The sequence below is a fragment of the Nycticebus coucang genome, chromosome 10 (assembly GCF_027406575.1).
Source record: "Nycticebus coucang isolate mNycCou1 chromosome 10, mNycCou1.pri, whole genome shotgun sequence".
Classification (NCBI taxonomy): Eukaryota; Metazoa; Chordata; class Mammalia; order Primates; family Lorisidae; genus Nycticebus; species Nycticebus coucang.
The window spans coordinates 98,408,311-98,427,720 of NC_069789.1; the positions used below are offsets into that span (position 1 = coordinate 98,408,311).

At 38.9% G+C, this 19,410-nt stretch overlaps 1 protein-coding gene across 7 annotated transcripts in view; it reads right to left on the reverse strand.

The window, feature by feature from the left end:
* Positions 1–19,137, reverse strand: part of UAP1 (UDP-N-acetylglucosamine pyrophosphorylase 1) — a 34,247-nt gene extending 15,110 nt beyond the window's left edge. For 2 of the 7 annotated variants that reach the window (XR_008383102.1, XM_053605962.1), the window contains exons 1-4: positions 18,880–19,123; positions 13,149–13,485; positions 4,185–4,389; positions 1,900–2,075 (exon numbers count right to left, since the gene is read on the reverse strand). Coding sequence is in view for 6 of the 7 variants with exons in the window: in XM_053605962.1 (XP_053461937.1) it covers positions 1,900–2,075; positions 4,185–4,389; positions 13,149–13,428 (661 nt within the window). In the remaining variant the exon portion in view is untranslated. Of the gene's footprint in view, positions 1–1,899; positions 2,076–4,184; positions 4,390–13,148; positions 13,486–14,598; positions 14,732–15,378; positions 15,387–18,860 lie in introns of all 7 variants that reach the window. The other 5 variants (XM_053605963.1, XM_053605966.1, XM_053605965.1 and 2 more) reach the window with 5 other exon arrangements.
* Between the last annotated feature and the right edge of the window lie 273 nt (positions 19,138–19,410).

Sequence of the window (19,410 nt, forward strand, 5' to 3'; positions counted from 1 at the left end):
GATTATTTCATATCATTTCAAGTCTTATTAACATGTGTATAATACAAGTTAACTCTATATTTACAGCCCCAACAATGATAATTTCACTCATCTCAAAAATAAAAATACGTAAGCATTTTATATCAAATCACTGTTAAGACTAGGATAGAAAGGTCTATGGGGATTTAAAAACTAAGTAAAGACTCTTCTTTCCCCATCTATTTTTAATTCTGCTTTAACATACTTCTATCAACAATCTCAGCCATAACTTAAATGACAAAAAATTAGACAACTTCACAAAACAGACCTAAGAATAAGAAGTCTTCCATTACAACCTACACAATGGGAAAGGATATTTGCACATTTTCAATCAGACAAAAGCTTGATAACTAGGATCTATAGAGAACTCAAATTAATCCACATGAAAAAAGCCAACAATCCCTTATATCAATGGGTAAGAGACATGAATAGAACTTTCTCTAAAGACGACAGACGAATGGCTAACAAACACATGAAAAAATGTTCATCATCTCTATATATTAGAGAAATGCAAATCAAAACAACCCTGAGATATCATCTAACCCCACTGAGAATGACCCACATCACAAAATCTCAAAACTGCAGATGCTGGCGTGGATGTGGAGAGAAGGGAACACTTTTACACTGCTGGTGGGACTGCAAACTAGTACAACCTTTCTGGAAGGAAGTATGGAGAAACCTCAAAGCACTCAAGCTAGACCTCCCATTTGATCCTTCAATCCCATTACTGGGCATCTACCCAGAAGGAAAGAAATCCTTTTAGCATAAGGACACTTGTACTAGACTGTTTATTGCAGCTCAATTTACAATCGCCAAAATGTGGAAACAGCCTAAATGCCCACCAACCCAGGAATGGATTAACAAGCTGTGGTATATGTATACCATGGAATACTATTCAGCCATTAAAAAAAATGGAGACTTTACATCCTTCGTATTAACCTGGATGGACGGGGAAGACATTATTCTTAGTAAAGCATCACAAGAATGGAGAAGCATGAATCCTATGTACTCAATTTTGATATGAGGACAATTAATGACAATTATGGTTATGGGGGGGGGAACAGAAAGAGGGAAGGAGGGAGGTGGGTGGGGCCTTGGTGTGTGTCACACTTTATGGGGGCAAGACATGATTGCAAGAGGGACTTTACCTAACAATTACAATCAGTGTAACCTGGCTTATTGTACCCTCAATGAATCCCCAACAATAAAAAAAAAAGACGTCTTCCATTAATAAAAACCTTACATATGGAGAGCACCACTGTTAATACTATTATTTCTTTCTTTCCTCCAAGCACAGATTCACATGAATATAAATCTGTCGTCAGATTTATTTTTACAGTTGAGATCATAGTGAGGGCCACTACATGTGACTACATGGGCAGTACATTGCCAAATTCTACTGGGTGCCATCCACAAACTGCAACCAGTATTCAATACGTAGAACTGTGCACAGCAGTGGCCCATGTTAGACTGTGTATGCAATTTTGTATCTGGGTGTTCTCTTAAATAACCTATTGAAATGATTTCTTTTTGCCATGTAATGTGTCCAATTATCCTAATACTATTTAAGAATTTATAAACCATAATTTAGCCCATCATTTATTAAACAGTGTATGATGTCCACTGTTTCACTATAATAATGTAGCTATGAAAATTGTTAAATATATAAAATACTGGTTAAAGAGAACCCAGAATGCTACCCAATCGCTCTCTAGGGCAGACATCCACAAAAATTAACACAAAAAAGCATAAAAGTGTACCCAATTCCATCCATTTTCAATCACCTCCAAATTGCCAAAAAAAATTGTTTTAAATATCCGGATCACCATATTAAAAGAAAATTACCATTTCCAATCACAGTTAAACAAGGATGTTACATACCTGGAGCCATAGAAACTTTGTTCTTCTCTTCCAAAATAATTTTCCCATCAAAACTCATAGCAGGCAGCATTCCTTGCTGAAAAAAGATTACATTTTCTTTTTTTAAACCAAAGTACTTGTGCTTGGTGAAGAATTCCTTTGTAGATTCCATTGTTCTGCCACTGGTCATTATATACCTTGCAAGAGAAAAGTAGATCTTCAGTGCTATACGGATTAAAGTTTTATCTATTCCTAAACTAAAGCAAATCTGTGAGCACTTTTTTTTTTTTTACTTCCTTCATATTTTTTCCTGAATATGACACATTCATTGGCGGCTATCTAAAGAGGAATTTCTTTCAGTAATTTCAATCCTATGTATAAATTTACTTACCAACATTAAACATATCTCCTTTAACAGAGAACCTACAAGTGTCTTCAGTAAACATTTTAGAACTCTGTTAAAAGTGTATTCTAAATTTAAAATTCCTAAATAAATAGGGAGAGAAAGGTAACTGCAATACAGTCTAATGATCCCTTGTGATTCTTTATATTAAAATTTGAAGTGGAATCTGGACTCTAACCCTCCATTTAGAATCATAAAAGTATAATTATACTCTGTTGTCACAAAAATCCAACCCATGCTAGTGTGGCAAAGGAAAAAAACTTCTATCTAAAACCACAATTAGTGACTACAGTAGATTTTGCCCTTACTAGAATGTAAACTACATAGCTAAGAAGGATTTTTGTCTGGGTTGCTGATTTATCCCCAGCACATAGAAACAGGCACTCAATATTTGTTAAATGAATAAATTAAAAAAAGTATTTTTCCCACCACAGCAGATATCTATTTAAGAAATTATCTTGGGTATTTTGAATTTGGAGTATAAAAGGTTTGATGTGATTTTAAAAGATCACAAAAGAAGTGACTAAACTGCTCTGCACAAGAACAGAACAGGAAATTCTGCATTGTAAGGAGAAAGAAAGAGAAAGAAGAAAATCCAACACTATAGTAGGAAGCCAAGGCTGTCATTGGAATGTTGCTGCTTAGAACACAGATGTTCCTCAAAAACCCCCAAAGGAATTAAGATGAAGAAAACAGTTCTCAACAGGCAAGTACTCATGTTGAGAAGAGTTAGAAAGGCTGAGAAAATTATAAAAGCATATTTTTAAAGGTATCAGAGAGCTCCAGCGTCAACAGAGAATGGGATTAAAATTCCAGAGAGGTTAAATCTTTCAAAAGGAAGCTAAGGGTATGCAGCTGCCTTGTCTTGAGGGTATCTACTGATTTGGGGTACAGGCTAGTGGTAGAGTGTGTGGCTTGGCTCAAAGGCTGCTGCTGGGGGATAAATAGAACAGCAGAGCTTTGGATGATCACATGGGACCGAAAAACAAGATTGGGGACGTGAGGGATCTCAAATACACGACCAGTTTCCCTCTCAAAATGCTGTAACTTCCAAAACTGCTCTGGGAAAGAGAATAAAGAGCTGACCCAAAACTCCTAAAAAGCAGAGGAGAATTTTCTGTAACTGGTTGGTGCTGAGGAGACAAACACTGCCCAAGGTAGAGGCCATGGAATACAGCATACTAGTAGAAGCTGAGGGCACAAATCTGGCCCACTGCAGAGAAATCAATGCAGTTTTCTTCTGGTGTGTGCCTGGGAGAGGTGAAGGTTCCATAACCTGGTGCTTAAGGACATGAGTTTCTAGACTGAGAAGGCCCACTGGGTATCCAAAGGCAGTGGCTGAAAATAGATCCATGCCATATTATCATGACATCTCAGATACCAAAAAAGAGACCCTAAATGTTTTCAGAGAGAGAGAGAAAAAAAAAGATTGGAAATCAGAACAGCATTAGCCCCCCTCAATAGCAATGCTAGGAACAATAGGGCAAGGCTCTCAGATTTCAGAAAGAAACTCTTTTCAATCAGAAATTCTATATCTAGATGAACTATCAATCAGTATAAAGTTTCTAGACCAGTGGTTCTCAACCTTCCTAATGCCACGGCCCTTTAATATACAGTTCTTGTGGGTTGCAACCCACAGGTTGAGAACTGTTGTTCTAGACTGAGAGAGTCCACTCTGTACCCACGGATATAAAAGTTGGCAGTAAATATATATTGTTCATTAAGTCTGTAGTGGTCATCCACTAAGCTTTAATATATATTACCTTTAACACATATAGTAAATTACCCCACCCAAGAAAACGGTAACGAGAAATATATCTGCTCACGAAGAAAGTGCATATGCATTTTGAATACTGTAAAACATATCTGTTCAGACATACTCCCACAAAGATACATAGCTTACCATGGAATAATGCATTTTTTGCCATGATATTTTTCAGCTAATTGTTGTAGCTTCAGGATACGCTCTGCTTGAATCTGAAAAAGCGTCTTATGGGATGGCAAACCAACATCATACATCCCCTTGGGATATGCAACGCCAAGTCTTGTCCCCTGCCCACCAGCTAAAAGAAGGACTGCTACTTTGTTCTGCGAAATCTGGAAAAGTCCTAGAAGAGAAAACACTTGTATCACGAAACTCTAGAATTCAAAACTTGAAGACTAAACATATACAGGTACCATTAAAGACTCACCCTATCTGTATAAGGCATAGAGAAGACAGAATCTACACAGACTCACAGAAGACTATCTTGTCAATAAAAGCATTTTATTTTACTATTAAAAGAATTAAACTTACATTACCCAAATAATGAAGTATATACTTTAATGAATAAAGTATTTTTTGCTGATGCCAGGAGGCAGGAACTAAGAATTATTATAAACGTTTTACAAGAACTTGACTACTTATTAGATGTGGCAAGTCAAGAAAAAGGATTAAAAAAAAAAAGATATCGAAATTTCAGGATAAACGATAATGCTATTAAATTACCTCCAGCCTATAATCAATAATAAATAAGTAATCAATGAGAATACAAATATAACAGGCAAGCTACTACAGTGTAAATGTAAGGAAAAGGAAGCTTCAGTTAGAAAAGCAGTAATGAACCCAGGCTCTGAAGTTAGGATTTCTGATTTGAAATCCAACTCAACAGAATGAACTTGGGGGATCATCTGCAAAGGGCATGAGAAGACTCTGCAGGGTGATGGAAATGCTCTATATCTTGATTGGGGTGGTAGTTATATGGGAGTATACATGTGTTAAAACATAGAACTAGTGTATTTTATTATATAAAAATTATATATTAACATTTATTAAAAACACCCTTTAAAAAATGGGCCATATACACCAGCTCAGAAGGATTCAGAGTCTTTTCATTACTGATTTTCTTTCTTCTTCTGTCTAGAGCCTGTCAGTTTCCACTAATTGAATGTTTAACAATAAATAGCAATCAAATGATACTTGAATAAAAATGTTATTCTTCAAACAAAAATAAATTCAAGATGGATTCAAGATCAAAACACAAAACAAATGAAACTTTAAAAGCTATTGAAAGAGGCTCTCTGTTTAAATTTTTTAAAAAGCCAAAATCTTGCCATATTCCATTCCTAAGACCCATCTCATCACCACAGGCAGATCAACTTATGGGAAGAGGCTACTTAGAAACCGGTTCTCTGATAGGCTAGAAGATCAGTAAAATTAAAGCAATGGTAGGTTGGTTTTGCTCTTGTTTTCTGAGTTTCGTATTTTCATTAAAATTCTCAGAAATTCTGTGAAGAAATCCCTTGGCCCCTGGCCACCATTGTAGGCTGAACCAGAGAAGGGAGCAGGGGCCACTATCAACATTTTTTTTTTTTTATTAAATCATAGCTGTTCAACTATTATTTTTAAAATCCTTAGGTAATATGGGTTTATTTGCCAATTCTGTGCTTAATGTGTTTTTGATGTATTAGGCTGTCTTGAAGCTAATATATTAGTACCTTGAGAGCTTAGAGAAACACTTAAATAAAAGCATTATAAAATTAAAACTAGTCCTGATTCTGCAATTTTTCTTTCATTAGCAAATAAGTAGTCCAAGGACATTATTCAGAAACTATGCTGGCCATTGTTTCAATTAAAATATTCAAAGGCACATATTTCTATAATTTTCACTTTGATATGAAGCTGACCTTGGATACTTGAGATTTAACGTTCTTTTTTCCTTGCCTAGAACCAAAATTACACTTATTATCTCCCTAGCATTTCATTGTACCTTATTAGAGTTTGAAAATGAGAAAAAAATCTGGAGAAATAATGATAAAACTCAAAATAGTAACTATAATCTAAGAGATGGGTACTGTATAGTTATCCCCATTTAAGAGCTAATAAGCTCAGGAGAAGTTAATAGTCTTGCTCAAAACGACACAGCTAGAACTTGTGAATCAAGATGAAAACTTGATTCCAGGCCTATTCACCACAATACATTGACTCTTGCCACACCTAAACATTTAGGAGATACGTTACAGCATCATAATTTGTAGATGTATAAATGTCCTTCCTACTTCTTTGTTGCCCTTCCTTTCCTTTTTCACTAATTATATGAGCTTGTGCTATCTTTTTATTTAATTTAATTAATTTATTTATTTTAGAGACAGAGTCTCACATTGTCGCCCTCAGTAGAGTGCCGTAGCGTCACAGCTCACAGCAACCTCTAGCTCTTGGGCTTAGGCGATTCTCTTGCCTCAGCCTCCCAAGTAGCTGGGACTACAGGTGCCTGCCACAACGCCAGCTATTTTTTTGTTGCAATTTGGCTGGGGCCGAGTTTGAACCCACTACCCTCGGTATCTGGGGCTGGCACCCTACTCACTGAGCCTCTACCACAGCCATTTTGATTTTGTGTTCACATAAAGTAAGACTCATAACCACCATGTGACAAAACTGACTGAGATGAAGGGATAAGAAGGGCACAGGAGATCTTATAAGGCAGATTTGAAAATTGTCTTACATTTGGTTATTTTCTGAGTTAAAAAAAACTTACTTTCTAGGGAATAAATTTAATTCTGCTGTCATTAAGCCACAAAGCATTATTTTAAAATACAAGTCCATAATCCCTTGCCTAAATCCTTGGGTCAAATTTGTTTCAAAATGCAGAACACTTCAAAATTTAGAAAAGTACATATGTAATATGCTATATTACAGTTATATGATATCCCCAGATCTAAAACAACACCCTATGATTACATTAGGTGGGATAAATAAGGTCAACAACTAGTCTCATGTCTGTTCAGGTCAAGTTTTGCAGCAAAACAGATTTTGAACCAATTTGTTCTTTTTTTTTTTTTTGAGACCAATTCTCAAGCTGTCCCCTGAATAGAGAACCCTGGTGTCATAGCTCACAGCAACCTCCCAACTCTTGGGCTCAAGCAATCCTCTTGCCTCAGTTTTTCTATCTTTAGTAGAGACAGGAGTCTTGCTTTTGCTCAGGCTGGTTTTGAACTCCTGAGCTCAAGCAATCCACCTGCCTTGGCCTCTCAATGTGCTAGGATTATAAGCATGAGCCACTGCACCCAGCCTTGAGATTTTGAACCATTTTAGAATTGCAAATAAAGAACTGTAGTCTGTCTGGACATTCAAATACCACCAAAGGTATCAGAATCAGAAATATTTCTGGACATGTTAAAATGTCCCAGGCTCTGTTCTCTTTTTGCTCTGTATATTGCCTTCATACAGCACACGTGTTTTAAGTTGTTTTACTAGTGACAGGGCTCCGGTCATTCTTCCTGACTTCTCCCTTTTACTAGAAGCCCCGAGGTAAGTTATTTCCCTCAACAACCTTAACTGAAAAAGGTAAAAGCCACGCTCAGAACCAGCTCCGTATCTCAGCTCCTGTTCACCTAATGCCACCCAACATCAAAATATCCCTCTATGAACATTTCTCTTCCTTAGAACAATTCCCTAAACTGATTCATTCCAATTCCCTAATTTCTTCAGTTTCAAAATTTTGCTACACAGCAGCTCATAAAAGCCTCATTCTTTGTGTAAACAAATGTCATGTGTTTTGTTTCCTAGAAGCCCTATCTGCCAAATTTACTTCAATTCCTTTTATACCTAGACCTGACAACCAATCTGGTCACTTCTTAAGAGTGGCAGTGAGATTATGCCTGCCAGGTGTAAACATTTACATCTTATTCCCACCTAACCACAACTATTATAAGGAGTTATAAAACAGTCCAAGTGTGTCTGCAATAAACAGTTTATGCTTTAACTTCTTCCTGCTTATGCATCTCACTTATGAGCAAAGAAAAACAAGGGGAAAGACAGCAGTCCCTGGAGTGGCAAGGCCAATTGAAATTGCAAAAACAAAATGCAGCTGTAGCTGTTGTTCAGTGTTATACTGTGTGTACATATATTATATATTATATGAGCACTGAAGCACTCAGTACTCACCCACTTTGGCTATGTTACTACAATAAACCTGCAATGTTTATCACAAGAACCTAAGACATAAGTCAGTATGTGTCTTATGATGACAGATAAAATGCTTCTTGGAGGCCAAGTGCATGGCTCACACTCATAATCCTAGCACTCAAGAGGGTGTAGGGAGGTGGATCCCTAGAGTCCAGGAGTTCAAGACCAACATCTCTACAAAGAATAAATTGGTTGAGTGTTGTGGCAGGCACCTGTAATCCCAGCTATTTGGGAGACGGTGGCAGGAGGATCACTTGAACCCAGGAGATTGAGGTTGCTGTAAGCTAGGCTGATACCATGGCACTCTAGTCTGAACTTTGTCTCAAAAAACCTGTTTGGAATTAAGTAGACCAACAAAATTCTGTAAGCTTTTTGGTTATATGGAAATAATACATTACTTCAAATTGTTTTTGTCATAAATAAATTTCATATGGGCAGCACTGTACCTATTTGAAAAATGTTAACTTGATTAATTATAACCAGGTGAAAATTAAGATATCATAAACTTCTATCCTGAAACTGCTTCCATAGAAATATGAAAAAAAAAAAAAACCCTCAAAAAAAACCTCGATCACTGTATCATCTTTTCCATCTTTCCATTATAGGACACAGAATTAATAACATTCCTACAGAAGGGACCTCAACACAGACCAAATCAGAGGTTTAAAAAAAAAAAATCAAGCCAGAATGAAACATTTCCAGGGCTAGAGAACATCTCTCTCCCTGGAGAATCAAGAATCGGAGATCCAGAAAATCGGAGCACTTTTCCTGATAACATTTACAAGGAAACAGAAGAATTTTCAGTGGCCTGTCAGAGGTCAAATGGTTCCTGGATAACTTCCTGCTTGGACTAGCTCCCCCACACATCTAATCTGGGCCTGTGACTGAAACAAGGCCTACAACACAGGGCCTTTCTTTTTTTTTTTTTGTTTTTGTTTTTGGCCGGGGCTAGGTTTGAACACGCCACCTCCAGCACACGGGACTGGCGCCCTACTCCTTGAGCCACAGGCGCCACCCAACACAGGGCCTTGCTAAGTGGAAGGCTGTCAGAACTTTAATTTAAATTGTCAGAACTCCAGAATAAGTAGAGTGTGGCAAGCTCTCCAGCAAATTAGTCAGACAAGATATTTTAAGTCTTTAATTTTTAATTACGTTACAGCTGAAATGATTTCCCCAAATTGTTAAGCACAAAATGCAAGCTAATCAGGGAAATCTCAATTTGAACCAGTTTTAGATACTAGGAGGATACTGTGAATTTCATTAGGCAAAATAATGGCATTGTGGTTAGAGAAAATATGTCCAAATATTTGGAGATGGATACAGAACTATATGAAGATAAAACTAAAATGTTTGGGATTTGCCTTACAATACTGCAGTAAAGAAAGAGGGAGAGATAAAGCAAAAGTACAAAACTGTAGTAATTTTTAATCAAGGTGGCACGTGTTGGGAGGGTTCCCTATACTAAATTTGCCCCTAAATATATGTTTCAAAATATGCTTGAACTTTTTCATAATAACTTCCGGAGTAGGCTACAGAACTGCAGATACACCATAAACCCAATATGCACATCTGCATAATGTGTGAAAGAAAACACTGTAAAACATAACTCTTGAGGATTTACCTCTGAATGGTAAAATGGTAGAAACTTATTTTTTTCTGTTGTAATTTTTATTATTTTCTAACTTCTCTAAAATAAGCACCTATTACTTTTAAGACAAAACAATGTATTAAAAATACAATACTGGCTCGGCACCCGTAGCACAGTGGTTAGAGCTAGCCACGTGTACACCAAAGTTGGCAAGTTCGAACCCAGCCTGGGCCAGCTAATCAACAATGACAACTGCAACAGAAAAGAGCTGGGCATTGTGGCGGGCACCTGTAGTCCCAGCTACTTGGGAGGCTGAGGCAAGAGAATTGCTCAAGCCCAAGAGTTTGAGGTTGCTGTGAGCTGTGATGCCATCGCACTCTACCAAAGGCGACATAGTGAGACTGTCTCAAAAAACAAAAAACACCACAATATGAGAATTCGGAAATGTAGAAGAGGGAGTGTTATGAATCCATTTCTACTTTTCTACTACTCCATGGTTGAGAAGCACCAGTACAATTAACAGGAAAATGTCTTGCAGGCAAAAAAAAGTAAAAAGGCTTGAGGCTGTGAAGCTAGTGAATGATGCCCCATGATCATATCAATGTACACCGCTATGATTTAATAAAAAAAAAGGAAAAAAAAAAGAAAAAGCTTGAATAGTAATTAGTTATTATGATAAAATTAGATTTTCAACAAGCCTTTGATTGTTTTGTGTTTATTGCCTTTGTTTCAATAAACAATGGCAGTTATCATTAAGCAAACATATTTTCCAGTGTTTTGTTACTAAAAATACATTCTCAAGGCTTCTGAGTACTTCTTACAAAATCTCACCTTTGCAAAGTAGGATTTTCCAGCTACTCCTCAACAGCTGGCCAGAGTTCTCTTCACCAAGGACCACAGTGGTCACTTATGTGTTCAGAAATATAGAATTTTCCACTCTAGGTGTTAAAATGTCCATTATCATTTCAATAACCACTCTGAAATTATTCCCCCTATCCACAGGGGAGAAAAACTGTCCTTGATACAATTGCCAGGATCTTCCTGCTACCTGAAGTATAATGCTGTAATCTTCACACTCGCTGCAGAGAAGTATACTGCTGAGAACTTAACTGCAGAAACTTACCTTTTGTTATGAATCTGTGAACACACAGTAGTTTCTGGCTAAGTGAAAAGGATATAATTTCCAGTACAAAGTTTCCTTCACCACCCTTACCGTGCAAAGCTCCAAATAGAGTTCCCTTGACACTAAGCCAAAAGGAAGTTTGCTCTTCTTATGCTATGTCTGGTAATAGTTTCTGGATTATAGTTTACATGAAGTCATAAACTATATGACTAGTTCCACATATTCCAACATAAAGGTTGTAAAGAAGAGTCAAATAACACCAGCTCTTGATTATTGATGTTCCCCATCAGATAAGGTCAAAGCTTTGACTTCCCATAGAGTTAACACTAAGATATCATGCCCTTAAAATCTCAAGGAGAAATATGGCAGCTGGGATATGAGAGAGTAAGAAGAAACCTGTCTGTGGCTTTTGGAGTAGTACCCCTTTTCTTTTCTTTTTCTTTTTAAGCTTATTCATCCATATGGTGTAGTAGCCTTTTTGAAACTCAGGGGAGGAGGGAAGGATTTGTGAAGCCAAAATTACCAGGACTCATGGTATCACAAAGTCTCCATTCACAAGTATTCATCTGGAAATCATTCTTCCACATCTTAGAGGCAGAGCCCTTTCCTAAGTAAAAAGCTAGTTAGCCACACCAAGATTTCAGGTTGCTTGGTTGAAGAACTTTATTTTCAAACTATTTTTTTTTTAATCTCCAAACTCTTTTAAATAAAACTTCATGTTAAGATAAAAGACACAAAACAAAAGAAAACAGAACTACCCTTTTAGTGGGGAGACAAAGGGGTTGGAGACCTACCTGCTTAGTCCTCTGCTCCCTACAAGGGAGACAGCTTTCTCAGCAGTAAAACTACTATAACTCTTTGGAACAGCTTAAATATCAGTAAATTGTAAACCAAAAGAAAGATAGGAAGAGGTATACAAAGGCTGATAATGTTAGTTATCTTTCTTTGCATGTGTGGGGAAGAGGCACCAAAGTGTGGAAGATAAAAATACCCATAGTGTGGTGCAAATATATACAGTTAGATTGTCTCTATATTATTATTTCACATCTATAAAATCAAATATGTATTTTTTCCATTGTAAGGGAAAAAATGGGTGGTAAAGCGAATAAAAACAGATTTAATGAGGTTATGGGCTATTTCTGTTATTATGAAATTATTTCTGCAATAAAATGTTTTTTAAAAAGGAATGAAAATCATTTGGCATTCTGCTCATTCATGGTTGAGGAAATGAGGCCCAGATTTGACAAAGATCTTATACAAGTACTTGAGGGCCGCAGCTACAATAGTCAACCTTTCATTTACAGAGGCACAGTAGGCTATAAAAATCACAGCTCTCAAGCCCACGAAAAAGCTGTAGTTGAGCTATCTTGCTATTCTCAAAAGCACAAATTAGTATTAGTTATGAGGACAGATTTTATGATATATTATAATTTAGAATAAAAAGCACTGGGGAAATTCAAACACTTGTTGACCATAACTATTCTAAATCCTATATGACAGGCTGATCTTCAAGAGTATACAACATATTAAAAAAAAAAAAAAAAAAAAAAGAGTTTACAACATAATGAGAAAGACAGACATGAATGACTCTTATTACATAAGAATGAAATTAAAGCATGAACAACTGATTCCAACTTGGGACACTGAACAAAAAGGCCATCAAGTAGTATGTGGTAACCTTAAAGAATGAGTGTAACCTCCCCAAGTGGCAGAGCCACTGCCCAACTCCAAGAGATGACCTTACAAGTGACTGGGCTAGGTAGAGAAGGGCCAAAGGCCAGACCAAGGAAAGGGTAAATATGAGCAAAGGTTTAACGTAATGTTGAGAGAAACTGAATTATTTGGCTAAAATACATGGGGCAGAAGGCAAGACTGGCAATACAGGCAGGGCAGATTCTCAGATTAAGCCAGCTTATACTGAAACATTCAACTTGCGCTTCAGAAAAAGGAATCCAGAAGTATGGAAATAGAGGGAAAGAAATTGGAGGGAGACAAGTTAAGACCTAAAGAAGAGAAGCCTTGAACTGGGTTAGAGAATGTAGGCAATAGCAACGGGAAACACTGAAGAGGTCTCGGCAAAACAGTTTGCCGCTTTCCATCACCTGGTTTAAGGTGGTACGAGAGTCACAATATTAGTTACATGATTAGGCCACTTTACAATTTTAGTACAACTCGTAACAAACTTTAGAGCCAATATGCACAAGTTCAGTACCTTCACTTTCCCAGGCCTGCAGCTGATCTTGATCCCTGGTAGCACTGCCCAACACCTCTCGAGGGACAGGTTCCATTCGTGCATCCACTTTCTCTTGGTGAGAGGACTGGTTAAACCCTTCAATGGCCTTTTGGAAAAAGAAGTTCAGCTCCTCAAAGTCCATGGCCTGGAGCTCTGCATAAAGTTCTACCTGTTGAGTTTCTTCAAGTTCATTCCAGAAGTGCAGTAGGTGTTCTTGTCCAGCTTTGGACAACCTGAGTTTGAGGTCATTAACATTCATAATGCACTGATACTCAAGTGTTCTGACAATAGGGGAATAATTTATGTACCTGTAAACCTAAAGAAAAGAAAAAAGGAATTAATAGCAGTTCAAAGTCCAACATCCAAATTTGGAGGTTTTTCCTACTAAAAATAAGTACATTATTAAAAGTTGGTGTTAAGGAAATTAACCTGTCTTTCCATCACTCAATGTTTTTAAGAAACTAATCCTGCAAGAGGGTAACACCTACTAGTCATTGCATTAAGTACTCTACCTTCATGATCTTAATTTTCAGCTCATAGCACGGGTACCGTAATTGTCACTACTTCATACTTGAGGAGACTGAGGCAGAGAAGGCCAAGCAACCTAGCCAATTGGTAGAGCTGGGAACTCAAGACAGTCCAATTCCAGGGCTCAAACTCTTACCACACTGAGCTGCCTCTATACCATTCCTCTGATCACTAAACTACCACTGAAAGGATACTTAACTGCTCATCTGTTCTTCCTTTATCTCTAATGATAGAAAACTACTGTGAACCACCTATAATCATGAAAAGCATGTTTCACTTCAATAGCAACTTCTGCAGAGAAGCAATAAAAACACATCCAATTTCTCTACCTACTAAGAACTCAGGCTGTAAAGACAAGCAATACATATGTATCAGTGAATAAGATAATGGTTTTTACAGAGCAGTCTATGATAATATAGTAAAATGCTAAACTACATAGTGCTAAGAAATAAAGAAAATTTAATCTACTCAGCTAATAGAAAATGTAAGAGGAGACAGGCATTGTCTAGAAAGAGTTCACTACACAGTTGTAATCTGGCTGTGCGTGAGAGTTAAACAGACTACATAGATAAGGAAACAAGCAGAGGCTGGTGGCCATGAGAAACAAACGTGGGTGGGATGGTGAACAGTGAGAAAGTAATGTCTTATGAAGAATGACACGGAAGAGTCTTGAAACCTAAGCAAAAGAATTTAGACCTGACAGACTAATAGAAACGAACAGTAGATTACCAAACAGGGCAGTGTCACTGTGCTTCAGAGAGAAAGGAACAATGCCTGGAATAAATTGTAAGGAAAGACAACTAGAAGCAGGAAAACAATTTAAAAGAGTTATCGCTTTCACTCTTCTTTCCTCTGCAACAGATCAGATTAGTTGCAGAGGAAATAAGAGTCAAAGAGATACCTTCGAGGGTCACTGTAAAGAGCTAAGATATGAGCCACAGAGGATGAACAGGTCCAAAGAAACAGCCCACTTATCTTCTCCCAAAACAGTGGTAGTTAGAGCACTTAAATTCCCCATGCCTCAGCTTCCTTACCTATAAAATAAGATTCATACTAGTGTATATTAAATCAGCACACTGTACCCCATAAATGCATTAATGTAGTTATAATTTAATTTAAAAAAATTTTTTAAGTGACAACAAAGCATTAAAAAAAAGATTCATACTAGTATCTAAGCTCAGTGATTATTCAACCATTGTGCTGTGGTACACTGGCGTGCCATGTGACAGGATCTTAAGTGTGCTGTGCAAATTTTTAAAGATGAATTTTTTTTTCAAAAGAAGTTCCATGCACATTAAGTATTTTCTTTTTTTTTCCCCCCACTCTTTTTTTGATCAACATAATTTAAGTGTGCCATGGAAGTTTAACTACAGGTTCAAGAGTGCTGTGAGATTAAAAAAGGCTAAAAACACTGATCTAGTTCACCAGGACCAGAAATATCAAACACTGAAAGCTCGGGTCAAGAGAACCTACAGCTGTGTATTCTTCAACTAACAGTAATAATACTTCAGCACTTACATATCAGGGTGCCAGTGCACCTTAATTGCTTTATAGATGCTACCTTAATATACAAAACAATTCTAAGACACTGGTATTGGGATTATTTTATAGAAGCAGAGATAACTTGCCCCAACCCCCAGCGCTGCTATTTCTGTTGAGTGGTTGTGGGCCCCACAAATACCCTCCTCACTTATGTAAATAACTTACTCCAGAAAATGTTCTTTTAATGTGCAAATATATACAAACAGATAATTTAGAAAAGAAAGCTATTTAACTTTCACGTACCATTATTAATTCACTCAACAAATATTTAATGATTTGAGTGATAAGGACATAAAATGAAGAAAGTGACAAGGTGCATGCCTACTTCAGTATAGGAGACAAATATATAAAATGTCAGGTATACTATGAGACAAGGCTATGAAGAAAAATAAAGTGAGATAAGGGGTTAAAGACCATCAGGATAATGGTGGTCAGGGAGGGCCTCTGCACAGCTGACATTTGAGAATACACCTGAATGAAGAGAGGGGCAAGCCAAGGTAGTATTTTAGGGGTCACATTCAGGGAAAGAAAGCTGCAAGTGAAGTAGTTCCAAGTCAGGAAGGTGCTTGGTGTGTTCAAGAAAGAACAGGAAGGTCAATATAGGTGGAGCAGAGTGACTGAGGCAAACAGTTACTGTTAATAAGGTAGGAAAAGCCAGCAGAGACCAGATCAAGTAGGGCCTTGTGGGCAAGGGGAGGACTTTGGGGTTTCAGAAGACATTGTAGATTTTGGAGCAGGGGAATATTGTGGTCTGATGTAGGTTTTTAAAGGATCATTCTGATGTCCTGTGGGGGAAAAAAGACGATAATGGAGGCAAAAATAGTAGGCAGACCAGTTAGGGAACTACTATAATCTAGATGAGCAATGATGATGGCTTTGATGATGGCTTAGATTGGTGGTGAAAGTGGATTCTAAAGGTGGACCTACAGGATTAAGTAATGGACTGAACTCGTAGTGTAAGAAAAATCAAGCAAAGGTGACTCCAAGTAGTGGTGTCATTCACTGAGGAAGGGGAACCATCAAGGAAGAGAAATATGTCCAGATTCAAGAATATGTGTGCAGAGTGGGAAGATTCACTACTTCATTTTTGGTTATGTTAAGTTTAATGTGCCCATCAGACATTCAAACAGAAAAGCTGATTAGACAGCTGAATGTAGTAGTCTTCAGAGGCGATAGTGGAACTAAAGATAAAATTTTCAAGATCACGGTAAAAGGATAAACGTGTTTTAAATCATGAAGTACTGATTAGCAAATTAAGAAAAACCATATATATTCTCTTACTGCTAGAACAGGAAATAACAGAGGGGTCCAAGCTAAAACGTTTTTTTCTTTCATTCTTTTATTTCAGATTAATATGAAGTTGTAAACCATTAGATTATATAATTAACACGAAAGGTAAAAAACAGTTTTGCCGAGGGAGTGTGCCATACATCCATATGTTGTACTCACTGAGTGGGAAGCTACTAAACCCCCCTCCTTCCCCATTCTTCTGTTTGAGATTTGCCCTCATGTGGGTCTGTGATTGTTAATTTCCTAGTTTCAAATTAATATTGAATACATTTCCAATCTTGTGATGCTTAACAGAATGTTCTCCGAATCTATTTTGCAAGGATGCAAAATTTCCATCTTTTTTAGGGATGAATAGTATTTCATGGTATACACACATCATAGTTTATCCGTTCACTTGCTGATGGGCACTTGGGTTGTTTCCACATCTTTGCAATTCTCAACTGGGCAGCTATGAACATTCTAGTGCAAATGTCCCTGTGATAAAATGTGTTCTTTTTGTTTGGGTGAATGCCTATTAGAGGAGTTGCAGGGTCAAATGGTAGGTCTACATTTGCAAATATATTATTATAATCTTTTAAAATATAAGTCAAACCTTTCCTTAAAAATCAGATATTCATCCATCTTCGAATGCTTGAGAAAATGGATCCATGCAAATAAGAGAACACGCAGGTTTGACTTTGATACCGGCCTAAACCACCAGTAGTATGGAAAGGTTAACATAATACCATGTGCTCATTTACGTATGTGTAATGTTCTTAAAGTAACAACTATACCTGAGTTTGGAAAAACAATCAATTATATGAGGTTTATTTCTGGCAGACCTAAGAACCTGCAGACTATAAAAATAGTACCATTCTTCCTATTATTGCTAGTAAGAGGTGTAAACGTAAGCAGCAATGAAAAGGAGAGTTAAAGATAAGGACTTATATTGTGACAACCAAAATCTGAAAAGAGCTGAAAGTCAGCTCTAGAAATGACAAAACTCGTTTCACACCCATAACCTAATAAGTGCCAAATTTAACGATTCATCATTATCAATATTAGAATTTATATAACAGTATTAAAGAAATCCAGTACTTCTCCCTCTTTTTCTAGTCTCCTCCTTCCTGCCCCTATTTCTGCCACTATACATGTCCTCAAAATGGATAAGTAAACCTCTTAGAACTTTTGAAAAACAGTACTGGGATTCAGCCATAACCACTGACAGAATCCTATAAAACAGGCATCCTCAAACTGCGGCCCGCGGGCCACATGAGGCGGTGTGAATTGTATTTGTTCCCGTTTTGTTTTTTACTTCAAAATAAGATACGTGCAGTGTGCATAGGAATTTGTTCATAGTTGTTTGTTTTTTAAACTATAGTCTGGCCCTCCAACAGTCTGAGGGACAGTGCATTGGGCCCCTGTTTAAAAAGTTTGAGGACGCCTGCATAAAGGCTTGGCAGCACAGCCTATGAAATCTTTCTTGGTCCCAGCTGAGCCAGCCAACTGACTAATGGTGAAGGAACACACAGCTGCCTTGAGTCTCCTGCAAACCCTTGAGTTCACACACCCAGTGAATCTCACCTTTAACTTTTTCACTACATAACAACACGCACGTGTTATCATAATCACTATAACCTGATTTCAGATTTCATAAACCACGTACAAATAAATATAGCACAGCGTCAGGCCAAACTTGATAAAATCTTCAAGAAGCCATATGTTCAGCACATGTGTGCTCTCAGCTCTCCAATTCCACCATCTTTCTGCTTGGCCAAATGAGGAGAAACCCAGAAATTTCAATCCTCTCTCATTCCCAGTATTAAAACAGGACAAAAAAAGCAAGCAAGCAGGTTTTATCCTACTGTCCTTTTTGCCAGCACTCGCAATTCTCTTCCTCATACATTCAAGACACATCAACTCGCTCCCACCTGACAGTTCCAACCACCGCTTGTGTCCGTTGTAAGCCCCCAAACTTGGCACAGCTGTCCCAAGGCCCTTGCCTGAGCACAAGGTCCCCATGGCCCACCTAGGAGAGGCCCCACTCTCCACCCAACCACCTTGACGACCCCCTCTGAGTCCAGATGCTGGCCCAAAACTCCCTCCCCAACACTCCCAGTCCACCCGTGGGTCCCCATGTCATCCCCCGGACGCCTCCCACCGGCAGCCCAGCCCACACGCCCTCCAGCGGGGTCGCCGCGGGCAGGGTGCGACGGCGAGGCGCGCGGGGAGGATGTGGGCGTGCAGGCGTTCTCCTCGGCGCGTGCCAGGCTGCTGAGACGCGTGTCCACGTCTGCGCGCGTGGCCGTGGGGGCGTGTGTACGGCAGGTCCAGGGCCCGCCGTCCTCTCACCGGGCTGGGAGTCCCTCACCTTCCTCGGCAGCTCCGTCCGGCTCCAGCTCCGGCTCCGGCTCCGGCTCCTTCCGCACGGCCACTCATCGGCGTCCCGCTCCCGCTCGGAATATATACCCTCATCCGGGAGGCAGGAGCGGCGGGGCGGGAACGGGGACCGTGGGGAGCGCCTGCCCCGGCCACCCCGCCCCTCTCGCCGCTCCGAGTGGCTGCGGGCTGGGGGAGGAGCGGAAGCCGCTGGCCCAGACACGTCAGCGCCTAGAGCGCAAGCGGCGGGGCGCGCTTTGGTAGAGGCGGGGCCTCCGCGTCACTCATTGTCTGGCCCAATAGGGACAGCCCCTGGAGTCCTGGCGGCAAACGACTCCGCCCCTCCAGTGCGCCGCTTGGGGGCCGGGAGGTGGGGGGGAGGTGTCAGTTGAAAGTGCTTGGAGGGACGAGGCTCGGTTCGGCCAAGGCAAGTCTGGGCGGGTCCTACGAACCCCGAGGTCCCTGGCTTGTACGGCTCTTAGTAGTCCCCTTGGCCTAGCGGCGCGGCGTGCACACCTTGTCC